This window comes from Clupea harengus, chromosome 4 (assembly GCF_900700415.2).
Source record: "Clupea harengus chromosome 4, Ch_v2.0.2, whole genome shotgun sequence".
Taxonomy (NCBI): Eukaryota; Metazoa; Chordata; class Actinopteri; order Clupeiformes; family Clupeidae; genus Clupea; species Clupea harengus.
Genome location: NC_045155.1, coordinates 24,886,674 through 24,900,891, shown reverse-complemented (window position 1 = coordinate 24,900,891; position 14,218 = coordinate 24,886,674). Strand labels below are relative to the sequence as shown.

The 14,218-nt window shown below is 47.1% G+C and overlaps 1 protein-coding gene across 1 annotated transcript in view; it reads right to left on the bottom strand.

Annotated features, from left to right (window-relative positions):
* Positions 1-13,336, bottom strand: part of rimkla (ribosomal modification protein rimK-like family member A) — a 21,910-nt gene extending 8,574 nt beyond the window's left edge. Inside the window, exons 1-2 of the mRNA XM_012829725.3 lie at positions 12,197-13,336; positions 636-866 (exon numbers count right to left, since the gene is read on the bottom strand). Of these exons, the coding sequence (XP_012685179.2) occupies positions 636-866; positions 12,197-12,359 (394 nt within the window). The 5' untranslated portion in view covers positions 12,360-13,336. The remainder of the gene's footprint in view (positions 1-635; positions 867-12,196) is intronic.
* Between the last annotated feature and the right edge of the window lie 882 nt (positions 13,337-14,218).

Below are 14,218 nucleotides of genomic sequence, written 5' to 3'. Positions count from 1 at the left end.
ACACAAACACACTGACAGAATGTGTGTGTGATGTGTCAACAAACTTGAATTGAGCTGAACAGGGACAGTCATACTTCTGGTGTGTGTAGATTTATGCCTCAATCACTGAAGTTAAGACTGAGAACGAACAACCTGACGGTTTTGGATGTGAGATTGATTGATTGATTGATTGGTTTACATTGTGTGTGTGTGTGTGTGTGTGTGTGTGTGTGTGTGTGTGTGTGTGTGTGATTGATGAGTTGAATAGCTCATCAGCAGGTTAAGGTTTAGTATAGAGGGAGAGTTCAATTGATTTATTGATAAATTGACTTACTGACCAACCGTAAGTACTGAGTACATGTCAGGCAGGTTAAGGTTTAGTTTAGTTTAGAGAGAGAGTTTAATTGATTTATTCATTGATCGATTGATTGATTGATAACTTGCCAGACGGACTGAACGTAAGAGTAGGCAGGTTAAGGTTTAGTATAGAGAGAGAGTTTAATTGATTTAATAATTGATTGATCGATTGATTGATAAATTGCCTGACGGACTGACCGTATGAGTATGTATCGGACAGGTTAAGGTTTAGAATAGAGAGAGAGTTTAATTAATTAATTGATTGATTGATTGATCGATTGATTGATAAATTGACTGACCGTAAGAGTAGGTGTCGGGCAGGGGCACCCCGTGGCCAGCGAGCTCCTGGAAGGTCCAGAACTTGTTGACGCAGTTGAGGATGGCCTGGGGCCGGTTGACCAGACGGCAACCCATCTTCTCCAGGTGGCGCAGGACCGTGATGTCACTGTCCGACTGGACCCAGGGCGTGGGCACCCGCACCACGGCAACCTGCGGGTACGACGTCACCATCTCCTGGTCCACGCGCAGGCCTACACACACACACACACACACACACACAAGCAGGATTAGTAAACAAACCTCCCTGTCAGTGCGGAAAAATCTTCCTGAGCCTCCGTCTTACAGATCCCTCTTTAGACACACACACACACACCCTTTGACCAACTGAGACATAATATTTCCTCAGCTTCAATCATAGGGTAGGGCCAATGATTTTCCGCGATAACGGAAAACGGACGGAATTCGCGGAATGAACACTTTGAAACGAATTGCAACTTTGAAACGGAAACATCATTTTGTGCATACAAATCGCCCAAATTCCCCTGTATTTTGGGCTGCAAGGCTATATTTCTTTCAAATAAACACAACAACAATTGCAACGATGAACAAACATTAATTAAAGAACAAAACCACTGAGAAAATGTCACGTCTGTGCTGAACTCCGGCCACGCCCCCTTTTTAACGGTTGACCCACACACGTCCGCTAAAGCCACATTCAGTCACATTCACTTGCTCGTCTTCCCAATCGCATTTAAAACAAAAAATGTTTAGTCTTCTGTTCTGTTAATGCTGGCAAACAACAATCTAAGAAGGGCACATATTATTCACTCATTTTAAGCCATCAATATACCTCAGGGTGAACAAAATGAGCTGAAAACGGAAAAAAAACGGAATTCACCAAATGTGAAACGGAAAATGCATTTTTTTGAAACGGAAAATCATTGGCCCTACATAGGGATGTCATACATACACCACAAACACACACACACACACACACACACACACACACACACACACACACCATTTGTCTGAGCCCCCTTGTGTATGTCACACCTCTCTCTCTCTTCTCTGCCTCGTTCTGTTCTCTCTGTCATGTGTGTATGTATGCAAGTGCAGTGAAGTCTCATATACCCCAAAAGGTTGGCAATACAGAAGACAGATGGGTCAATGTTGGATGAACTCTGTCTCTGTCTCACACACGTACGCACACTCTCTCTCACACACTCTCTCTCTCACACACACACTCTCTCTCACACACGCACTCACACACTCTCTCTCACACAAGTACGCACACACTCTCTCTCACACACTCTCTCTCACAAGCACTCAAACACTCTCTCTCACACACACGTTTGCACACTCTCTCTCACAGACGCACTCACACACTCTTTCTCTCACACAAGTACGCACACACTCTCTCTCACACACTGCTTCCCCCTGACACAGCACTTCTCCAGGAACTAAACCGCCATCTTAGGGATGTCACAACTCCATCTCTCTCTCTCTCTCTCTCTCTCTCTCTCTTTGGTCTTGGGGCTGCTGTTATCTCTCTCTCTAGATCTCTTGCTCACACACAGATAAACACACATTGATGTACACACACACACACACAGAGGCCGTTATCACTTTCTGTTCGGTTTCCGTGAGAGTGAAAAGTTTTCCTATTTCTGTCATGTCATGGTGGATTTTGGAGCAGTCAGTGTGTTTGTGTGTGTGTGAGTGTGTGTGTGAGTGTGTTTGTGTGTGAGTGTGAGTGTGAGTGTGTGTGTGTGTGTGTGTGTGTGAGTGTGTTTGTGTGTGTAATGTGAAAGGTGTTCCAGGAGTATTGCTTCATCTCAGAGACAGAAAACACGTCTGGTGTCAGAATCAGCATCACATAAGGCCAAACACACAAAAACTACACTTCCCAGAATCCTATTCTGCTGTTTTGAAAGTTCTGTCAGCTGTTTAACACAACTAAGCCCACAGTTTTATAGAGAGTGTGTGTGTGTGTGTGTGTGTGATGGAATTCTGCACATTCCAAGCTTACATCACAATACTGGGAGCAAATGCAGCTGCACCCTGGCAAGTCTGGATCCCATTCCGACAAACACACACACACACAGGCACACACACGCACACACAGGCACACACACGCACACACAACCACTTCCTTCAAGGAAAAACAATCTCTCTAGCCACGTAGGCATACATATGCACGCAGGCAGACTGACCAAAGGAGACATACACGCAAGCTAAAACACACACACACACACACACACACACACACAGTCTGTGGGTCAGGCACAGCACTCCGGAGGAAGCTCAGTTTTAAATCTTGGTTTTAGAATTTTCCAACTTCAGTTCCAAGTGGACTGCATTTCTACTTCCTCTGTCTGTGTGTGTGTGTGTGTGTGTGTGTGTATGTGTGTCTGTCTGTGTGTCTGTGTGTGTGTGTGTTCGCTGTGTGTGTGTGTGTGTGTGTTCGCTTCAATGCCAGCTGTGCAGGCTGACAGGCTTAGTATTATCTGCAAGTCAAACTAGAGCTGAGCGTAACATTGGTTGTGTGTGTGTGTGTGTGTGTGTGTGTGTGTGTGTGTGTGTAATATTGGTTATGTAACACTTTGATCTGCAGGAATGGGGTCCCAGGGTTCGCCTCATTTTGGTTAAGACAGGCACACACACACACACACACACACACACTTACTCCCCTGACCATGAGGTAACTCAGTCTGAAGCTTTCTCCAGCCACATTCGCCATTTCAGCAGCTGTTCTGCATGCCACGTGTGAGTGAGTGTGTGTGTGAGTGTGTGTGTGTGTGTGTGTGTGTGTGTGTGCATGCGAGTGATTGGGTGAGTGTGTGTGTGTATGTGTGTGTGTGTGTGTGCATGTGTGTGTGTGCATGTGTGTGTATGAGAGTGTGATGGGCTTGGCTTGTGTGTGTGTGTGTGTATGAGAGTGTGAGGGGCTTGGCTTGTGTGTCTGTGTGTGTGTGTGTGTGTGTGTGTATGAGAGTGTGAGGGGCTTGGCGTGTGTGTGTGTGTATGAGAGTGTGAGGGGCTTGGCGTGTGTGTGTGTGTGTGTGTGTGTGTGTGTGTGTGTGTGTGTGTATGAGAGTGTGATGGGCTTGGCTTGTGTGTGTGTGTGTGTGTATGTGTATGAGAGTGTGAGGGGCTTGGCTTGTGTGTGTGTTTGTGTGTGTGGGTGTGTGTATGAGAGTGTGAGGGGCTTGGCTTGTGTGTGTGTGTGTGTGTGTGTGTGCGCGTGTGTGTGTGTGTGTATGAGAGTGTGAGGGGCTTGGCTTGTGCCAAACTCTTCAGTGTATTTCACCACTGCAAGGAGGTAGGAGCACAAATTGAGTGGATTGTCTAACAACCCTAAAAACACACATGTTAATCTAAGAACCAGGCCAGCTCTTTATTGAACCTGTGTGTGTGTGTGTGTGTGTGTGTGTGTGTGTGTGTGTGTGTGTGTGTGTGTGTGTGTGTGTGTGTGTGTGTGTGTGTGTGTGTGTGCGTCCCTGTGGGGATTAGCTGTCGTCTGAGAATTATTTTTGTATGCATTTTGAAATACGACAAAAGTACAGTTGGCCTTTGTTGGAACAGCTGGGCATTAGCTGTGTGTGTGTGTGTGTGTGTGTGTGTCTGTGTGTCTGTGTGTGTGTGATTATGGGTGTAATTTGAAGTCACAATGCTTTTGCTTCTGCAGCTATGGGTACAGAATACAACTACTGGAACAAGAGCAACTCTAACAGTTACGAATTGTGTGTGTGTGTGTGTGTGTGTGTGTGTGTGTACACATGTGTGTTCCATGTACATACAGTATATGCTTGCTGGCACATGTCTACATGTGTGGGTTCCCCTAAGTGATGACCTGTGTGTGTGTGTGTGTGTGTACACATGGGTTGTGTGTGCATGTTTATGTGATTGCTGTGATTAGCTGTGTGTGTGTGTGTGTGTGTGTGTGTATGTACACATGGGTTGTGTGTGCATGTGTATGTGATTGCTGTGATTAGCTGTGTGTGTGTGTGTGTGTGTGTGTGTGTGTGTGTGTGTGTGTGTGTGTGTGTGTGTGTGTGTGTGTTGCTGTTTGTGTATGGGATGAGAACACCAGGCAGATGTGTGACATTTAACATCCGCCAGAGAATCAGATGCTTCAACATTTATTTATTAACACTTCTCTTCTCTTCTCTTTCTTTCTCATCTCCTCTCTTCCTCCCTCCCTCTCTCCTCCTCTCACTATCTTTCTCTCCTCTCCTCTTCTCTCTTTCCTCATCCCTCTCTCCCCTATACTCCCTTCCTCTTCCCCTCCTAATCTTCCTCTTCTCTCTCTCTCATCCCTCTCTCTCCTCCTCCCTCTCTCCCCCTATACTCCCTTCCTCTCCTCTTCCTAATCTTCCTCTGTTCTCCTTTCTGTTGTCCCCTGCCCCTTCCTCTCCTTTCTCTCATTTTCCTCCTCTTTTTCTGTTCCTCTCCTCCTCTTCCTCTCCTCTTCCTCTCCTCCTCCTCCTCTCCTTTCCTTTCCTCACTCTTCTGTCCTCTTTACTGTCATCCTCCTCTTTTTCTCCAGAGAACATTAATAACCTTCCTGGTGTCTCTTGCTCATGGGATGCTAAATTCCCGCACACACACTCCTAGAAGACCACGGGTCAGCCTCACACACGTGTGTGTGTGTGTGTGTGTGCGTGTGTGTGGCTCCGTCAGATGAACTTGATCACATCGTACAGATGCCTGCTCACCCACATAAACATGACACTTGCGACTGACACACACCTTACACAAGAACCCAACAGACACACACACACACACACACACACTCAAGACCACACAGCCCTGCCATTTCTGACACACTGCTGACGTAGAACAAGTAGCAGGCAAAGTTGTAACTGTTTGTGAAGTGTGTAATTCATACGTTTAGAACTGTCGCTGTAGGTGTTTGTGAAGTGTCTAATTAATAAATACGTTTATAACTGTCGCTGTAGGTGTTTGTGAAGTGTCTAAAAAATACGTTTATAACTGTCGCTGTAGGTGTTTTTAAGTGTGTAATAAATAAGTTTATAACTGTCGCTGTAGGTGTTTGTAAAGTGTTTAATAAATACGTTTAGAACTGTCGCTGTAGGTGTTTGTGAAGTGTCTAATTAATATGTTTACAACAGTAGCTGCTCTGTGGATGATATAAGTGTGTGTGTGTGTGTGTGTGTGTGTGTGCGTATGTTGATAGCTGGGATGATGTCTGTGGTGGCAGGATGGTCCCATCAGGCTTCTGGCTTAGTTCCATGGGCTTAATCAAACACTACTGTTCAAAAAGTTTACAATCACTGAGAAATGGCCGTGCTTTTTCAATGATAAAAACTAAAACGGATCAGAAATATAGTTTGATAGACACTGATGATATTGTAAATAACTACTACAGCTGGAAATGGTTGAGTTGAAATGTAATTTCTACTGCCAATCATCACTCCTGTGTTAGAGTGGCACCGCATGTTAGTCGATCCTGGAGTATCGTGTTCAAAAGGCTCATTTGGTGACTCTGACGGAGGCCTGAGAGTGTGTGTGGGTGTGTGTTTGTGTGTGTGAGTGAGTGAGTGAGTGAGTGAGTGAGTGAGTGAGTGAGTGAGTGTGTGTGTGTGTGTGTGTGTTTAAAAGGCTCATTTGGTGACCCTGACGGAGGCCTGAGAGTGTGTGTGTGTGTGTGTTTGTGTGTGTGTGTGTGTGAGTGAGTGAGTGAGTGAGTGTGTGTGTGTGTGTTTAAAAGGCTCATTTGGTGACCCTGACGGAGGCCTGTAACTGTAATTGCCAAAACGTTGGTCCACTCAAATAATTTCATATAAAAAAAATATGAACTTTTCATTTCTTGAGATGCACCTGTAATTCCGTTTTCATGTTCTAGAGTCTCTCAGCGTTCCATCAGCACCTCAGCTCACACACACACACACACACACACACTCTCAGCGTTCGATCAGCACCTCAGCTCCTCAGGAGGGCCTGTACCTCCTTATCAGATCAAAGGCTAATCTATCATTAGGACGTCCTTTGGCACTCAGGCTGGTGTGGCAATGTGTAAGGAAGCACACACACACACACACACACACTCTCAGGCTGGTGTGGCGCTGTATAAGGAAGCACACACACACACACACACACACACACACACTCTCAGGCTGGTGTGGCACTGTGTAAGGAAGCGCACACACACACACACACACACACACACACACACACACACTCTCAGGCTGGTTTGGCGCTGTGTAAGGAAGCACACACACACACACACACACACACACACACACACACTCTCAGGCTGGTGTGGTGCTGTGTAAGGAAGCACACACACACACACACACACACACACTCTCAGGCTGGTGTGGTGATGTGTAAGGAAGCCATAAAACTGGAGGATTTGGAGCGGCTTGCTTGAGTAGAGTTTCAAAAACGATCAAAAAAGAAAGAGCTTTCTTCAGAAACGCATCAGTCAGTGTGTGTGTGTGTGAAAGTGAGTGTGCGTGTGTGTGTGTGAGAGTGAGTGTTTGTGTGTGTGTGTGTGTGTGTGTGTGTGAGAGTAAGTGTGAGAGTGAGTGTGTGTGAGTGTGAGTGTGTGTGTGAGTGTGTGTGTGAGTGTGTGTGTGTGTGTGTGTGTGTGTGTGTGAGAGTGAGTGTGAGAATGAGTGTGCGCTCTCTTCAGAAACGCATCAGTCTGTTATCAATCTAGACATGAAGGCTAGTCCACGAGAGAAGATGGCAAGAAACTGAAGATCTTCCAAAGGGCCATTTCATTCCACAACAACATGTGCTTGAAGAACAGCACCCTTTCAAGATCGAAGCGGTTATATTCCACTGAAATCATGATTTCTAACTCTGTCCGTGTTATATCCCACTGAAATCATGATTTCTAACTCTGTCCGTGTTATATCCCACTGAAATCATGATTTCTAACTCTGTCCATGTTATATCCCACTGAAACCATGATTTCTAACTCTGTCCATGTTATATCCCACTGAAATCATGATTTCTAACTCTGTCCGTGTCGTGACTAGATTTGGGATTCTTGATGCACCTTATCTGGTGGATAAACATATGAGCTTTCCTGAGAAACCTTTTCTAGGTGATTCCAAACTTTTGAACGGTAGTGTGTGTTGGCAACCTATACAGAATGGATTAGTGTGAATATGCCTTCCACACAAACAAACAAACAAACAAACAAACACACACACACACACAGGTTAAGCTGACATACTCTTCCCAGCTCTTCCATCCCCACAGTGTCTGTCCCACAGTGATGATGTAATCCTCTCAGGCTGCTGTGTGTGTGTGTCTGTGTGTGTGTGTGTGTGTGTGTGTGTGTGTGTGGTAATCTGTGGTGTCTGAGAGACACAAGCTGGCCTGAATAAAAGTCAGGGAGCAGCTGCATCACACACACACACACACACACACACACACACACGGCAGCCCAGGAACTAAACTCAGTCAGAACTGGGCCAGTGCAGGTGTGTCTCTGTGCTGTTCTCAGATTAACCAGCACTAAACTGCTCTGGGCCTCCTCCTCCTCCTCCTCCTCCTCCCCTCCTCTTCCTCTCATCCTCCCCTCCCCTCCTCTTCCTCATCCCCTTCTCTTTTCTCACACTCTCTTCTTTTCACTTCACCCCTGTTTCTTTTGTCTTCCCTCTCCTCTCCTCTTCTACCATCTTAGGGCCAATGATTTTCCGTTTCAAAAAAATGCATTTTCCGTTTCACATTTGGTGAATTCCGTTTTTTTTCCGTTTCAGCTAATTTTGTTTACCCTGAGGTAGATTGATGGCTTAAAATGAGTGAATAATATGTGCCCTTCTTAGATTGTTGTTTGCCAGCCATCAACAGAACAGAAGACTAAACATTTTTTGTTTTAAATGCGATTGGGAAGACGAGCAAGTGAATGTGACTGAATGTGGCTTTAGCGGAAATCTGTGGGTCAACCGTTGAAAAGGGGGGCGTGGCCGGAGCAGAGTTCAGCGCAGACGTGACATTTTCTCAGTGGTTTTGTTCTTTAATTAATGTTTGTTCATCGTTGCAATCGTTGTTGTGTTTATTTGAAAGAAATATAGCCTTGCAGCCCAAAATCCAGGGGAATTTGGGCGATTTGTATGCACAAAATGATGTTTCCGTTTCAAAGTTGCAATTCCGTTTCAAAGTGTTCATTCCGCGAATTCCGTCCGTTTTCCGTTATCGCGGAAAATCATTGGCCCTACCATCTTCTTCCCTTCATCTCCCCTCTCCTCTCCAACTTTCGTTGTATGCAATTCTATTCTATTCTACTCTCTTCTTCCCCTATATTCTCCTCTCCACTTGCCAACAGTGTATTGCTGGTAATCACAGTCTGAGTGTGTGTGTGTGTGTGTGTCTGTGTGTGTCTCTGTGTGTGTGTGTGTGTGTGTGTGTGTGTGTGTGTGTGTGTGTGTGTGTGACAGTTTATCACCTGAGGAGGCGGGGGAGGGGTCTCTGACACTGGGCTGTAATTAACAGGCAATGTGTGTCAGAATGGCGTGTGACTGTCCCAGACTGTAATTCCTGACGTGTGTGTGTGTGTGTGTGTGTGTGTTTGTGTGTGTGTGTGAAGTAGAGCAGGACAGAGGATGCGGAGAAGAACATATTGCCCTATCGGGTCTTGAACCGCTGAATGACCTCACTGAACCGCTCTTCATCACGTAACCCATGCAGTGGACACACACACACACGTCTTCCCTGCTGCTAACTGGCACTCCCTGGCTCACATCTCCATGTCGGGAGCGGGGGTTGGGGGGGAGTGGTAGAGACAGAGAGAGAAAAAAGAAAGAGAAAGAGATGAATAGACAGAGAGCGACCCCACCCCTCCCTCCTCCTCCTGAAGTGTCATTACCGTTCTCTTCTCCCCTGGTGCCTCTCCTGCTCTCCCTCCCTCTCTCTCTCCCTCACTCTGAATTAATTACATGGCTGCTAACTCATCTCTTTCTCTCGCTCTGTGAACCCCCCCCCCCACCCCCCCACCCCCCCCCTTCACAGCCACCCTTAAATATGAGTGTTTCATAACGACAGCATAAACATCCTCACAGCTCCAGGCCTACCTACAGGACCTGTGTTATTAACAGCATCGTTATTACATATCATATCATTATTACTCCCCCCCCCCCCCCCACACATATGACAGACGTGACAAAGCTCACATGCCGCACAGGCTGATATCGCCCCTCACTGCTGTTACACACACACACACACACACACACACACACACACACACACACCAGACAGCCTCGTGTTGACGACACACACTTCCTCGTTGCCCTGGCAGCTGCCGTTTGTGGGCCCCACCGGGCCCCCATCGGCTCCAGGGCTTGGGGTTCCGTCTGTTGAGAGCTACGGGTCGGGTCTGTTGTCTTACAAACACTGACCCACACACACACACACACATCACTAACAGGGTTGAACCACTGACCCACACACACACACACACACACACACACACACACACACACACACACACCCACACAGTCTCCATCACTAACAGGGTTGAACCACACAGTCACCATCACTAACAGGGTTGAACCACACAGTCACCATCACTAACAGGGCTGAACGGGAATCTTTCTGACCACGGCGCTTGGTTGGGTGCTGTATCTGTGTGCAGTCTTTCCATAACCTCACTCACTCAGAGCAGACCTCAGCTCAGGCCTCCCCCGCCCAGCCTGTACTCTGCTGGCCAGCAGTGCTGGAACCCTGGGCCCTGGCTGGAGAGGGGAGATCAGAGGAGAGACTGGGAGAGCAAGGCTGTAGGAACATGTGAGCCCATGTGAGCCTGTGTAAGCACACTGAATCTAGGGAGGTGTTTGAGCAACCTGTGACACAGCACATGCCCCTCTCCAGACACACACTTCCGTGCACCTGGGGCAGATCCAGTCTTGCTCTGAGAGAAAAACTGCCCCTGGGTCAGTCCGAGCCCTGTTCTGCCAGACCTGAGGCACCCCGGGCTCGGCTGCTTGTTGTGAGTGTGTCTGTGTGTGTGTGTGTGTGTGTGTGTGTTGTTGTGAAATGGCAGTGGCGTGTTGCAGCCAGTCAGGCTCTGAGACTCACGTCAGGCCACTGGTCCCAGCTGGTCAGGAGGCGGACATGATTATAGGCTTTGGAGGCTCTGGAGTGCCAACTAGGCGAGCTTAAGCGTAACATGTCTTACCCGTGCTTAGCGCGGGACAAATACGTCCACACACAGCTGTGCTGGAAAACGGCAAAGATAACTACAGGTGATGTGTCACACTCGCGGTGACGTCATGTTTTTTTTTTTTTTTTTGGGTCAGTGTGGACGGATTAGTGAGCACAAGATGGTTCATACCGACATTACTGACTGACGCAGCACTGCGTGCCGAGCTTTGATATGAGTGTTAAAAGCTCAGAGTCAGGAAGGAAGAATCCGGTCGTTCGTATCAATGTGACAGATTCCCCTAGCTCGCCTGGAAGGGGAGCGCAAAATCACTGAAGCACGCCAGGCGCTCAGAACGAGGTTCGCGTTTAAAAAAAGACTGCATGGATTCCAAGCTGGTCTCGCTCGTATACGTTTACTTGGATGCAGATAGACGAACACATGTAGTGGGATAGGGGTGCATGACGCTGTACAATAATACTTCACTATATGTATGTAACCGGCACGGTTTCTGATGTTTAGAACAATACACATGATCCTGTAATTCATTTAATTCACGCTTGCCAAAGGTATGATGACCAGGACGGCATTAACAGCCTAATTTGTCTTCTTTACGTGGCAGTCACTTAGAATTCATTCAGACGATTAAACGTCAAACAAAGCTTCGACGCTCTCACTTTAAAAGCCCAGGCGAGGTTTATTTTGTTAGCCCCAGCCGTCACTTCGAGTATAATGAACGCGTCCCACCCCCGCTATAGTCTCGCATAAACACTCGTGACTACAGTTAACTGACTGAAATTCTGCTTCATTTGAACTACCTTACTGAGAGAAAAAAACAGCTTGTCCAGCGTATGCTGATTAAGATGTTTGGCCAGCTTATGGTACGTTTTCGCATGATTTTGATGGTTTAACGTTAGCTGGTCATATCAGCTAAAACCAGATACCAGCATAAGCTGATTTTTCAGCTGTTTATTCAGCAGCTACAAGCTTAAGATGGTTGACCAGCTGATTAGCCCATCTTAAGGTATGTTTTAGTATGATTTTTTTATGTTTTAGCTGGTAATACCCGCTAAAGCCACGTAAGACCAGCTAAACCATCTACCAGCATATGCTGGTTTACAGCTTTTTTCCATCAGGGTACCGTTAGCTTTAATTTGTGTACTTTCGGCTGAGATAATTTCATCAGTGATAGCATTCAGATAATTAATAAACGGATTCGGTCTTCATCTCTACTGTCAGAGACATCACTCCCCCGCAGCTTCGTATGAGAGGCTAGAAATTAGGTTAGGCGGTCACCGTCACAGCTAACGTTAGCTAGCTACATCAATACAGCAGACAGTCCACTGTAGCGCACAATAACGTTGGTGACTGCCCACACATATCTACAACAGCAATGACAAAAACACGTTGAATAAAAGCATAATGTCATTACATTAGTATCGGTGCCTTTCTACCACTTACCTAGTTGACCATCCGTGATGGTGAGGACAATCTGATCCATAAGGAGATATCGGAAATCAACATCATCCTCGGCACATCGCTGCTTCAGGGCACGGAGAATCTGGACTTGGGGATACTCCTGGTGGATCCTCCTGTCCGTCACGAACCACACCCGGGAACACATCTTTTCTTTTCTGAATAAGTCGCGTCGACTAACCGAAAATGTGATGAAAAGAAAGGTCGGTCTGCGCTGGGTCGAGGGGCGTGAGAGAGCGCGGGATCCGGGGTCGGGGAACGGCTGGAATAACACCGGAGCACGAACACAATAGATGTAGCCCAGCTAGCAGGCAACGCACCTAAGCTAACGGGCTGGAACAGACTGAATCAAACGGCGGCAAAAGTTGCTCCGTTTGATGATAGAATAAAATTCGAGAGAAAATATCCTCTAGATTTTCCCTCAGCCACTGCTACTTATTCCTGTTCCATTCAGTCCGGGATCCCTCTGAATAAAAGATCACAAACCGAGAGAGTTGAGTCCAAAGTGATGAAATCAAAATATTACCCTTTCTAACCAAAAACTGCCCAGTTAGCAAAGTTAGCTATACAAAGCTCCAACTGAGGGCCGACAGCTAGCAAGCTAACTCGCAGCCCTGGAACAGGGCGAACAAAAGCTCTAGTAATGTGCTCCTTAATTCCTCCGTTCTCAGACTGTACTACCCCCTCAAACACAACAGCCAACTGGCTGAGAAAACCAACAAAATGGTGGTAAGACGAAGACGGTTGTGTCCTTCCACGTTCACCAGGCTGTGTGTTTTGTTGACGAGTAAACTTCTGCTATCCACGGGGTAACGGTGCTGAAAAGATGCACGCTTATTTCCAGCCCTGCGATTTTCTTCAGGCACGCGCTTCGTTTACTACTCTTATTTTTTTGGGTTCCAGAACTGAAGATAGCCAATGAGAAGTGAGGGCTTGCGCAGTGCCTGGCCAATGGCAGCGAAAAGTCTATTGTCAGCAGGAGTGACCGCCGGGTCCTAAGCGACCAATCCAAATAATGAAGGTGTGTAAGCTCATGTTTGTCCACGAGCCAATCGCTGCGCGGCTGAGTACTGGGAGAGTGGTCGCGAGCGCGCGGGTGCAGGCTCTGCAGCGCGTGTCGGGGATGCTGCATGGAAAGGGGGTCCACCACGAGCCCGCGCCTCGCCAGAACCGGTTCAGACCGGGTGCGAGAAGAAGGCTGCTGAATACCCACGCCTCTCATCTGTCTCCGCGCTGACATGGTTGGAAGAAAGTGAACGTTGTTATCGAAAAAAATACGGACTTTATCATTTTCCTACGTGGAAAGTGGATTTATTGTTACTATAATCTAGGCTATCGCAAAACAGGCGCTCTTTAGCCGACAAGCCACCGGGTAACGCCCACCACAGTAGCCTGCTGTTTGGCAGGCATGTGTTAGCTGAAGCAGTGCCTTCCATATACATATGTGCCTTCGGCTACACATTCAGGTCTGGGGCCGGGTCCTAGTCCGACATTAGCTACATCCCTCACCCCTGGTCAAATGGGAGACATTGGTAAAATAGTTTAAGCTAAACGTAGGCTAACTAGAAGGTAATTTCATCACTGGTGCTATCTAGTTGCTATTCTATGCTAGTCTTTTTTTTTCTTTCCGCAGAGTCTCTTGTCAACTCCCCCAACCCCCCCCCCCCCCCCCCCCCCACACACACACACACACACGCACACAAACCCACTACCACATCTCCGTTTAAAACTAATGGGCGAGCTAGGTAGCCTTGCCTAAACCAGTTAGCGTTGAAAAGAAACAAAAAACCTCAAACATGACAAAGAAGACTTTATGAAACAGGCACCTCATGACTCGGCTATGCCACTACTTTATTGAGTAGCCTAGTGTCGGGCCTTGACCTCCTGATCGCCTATAATGTCAGCGCCAGGACAGGGCTATTCTTAAATAATCTGCATGCAGTTTTCAGCATCTACCTCGGATGCAGACCAACTCATGTGACCTTCTTAGCAGGAATTGTGCCATGG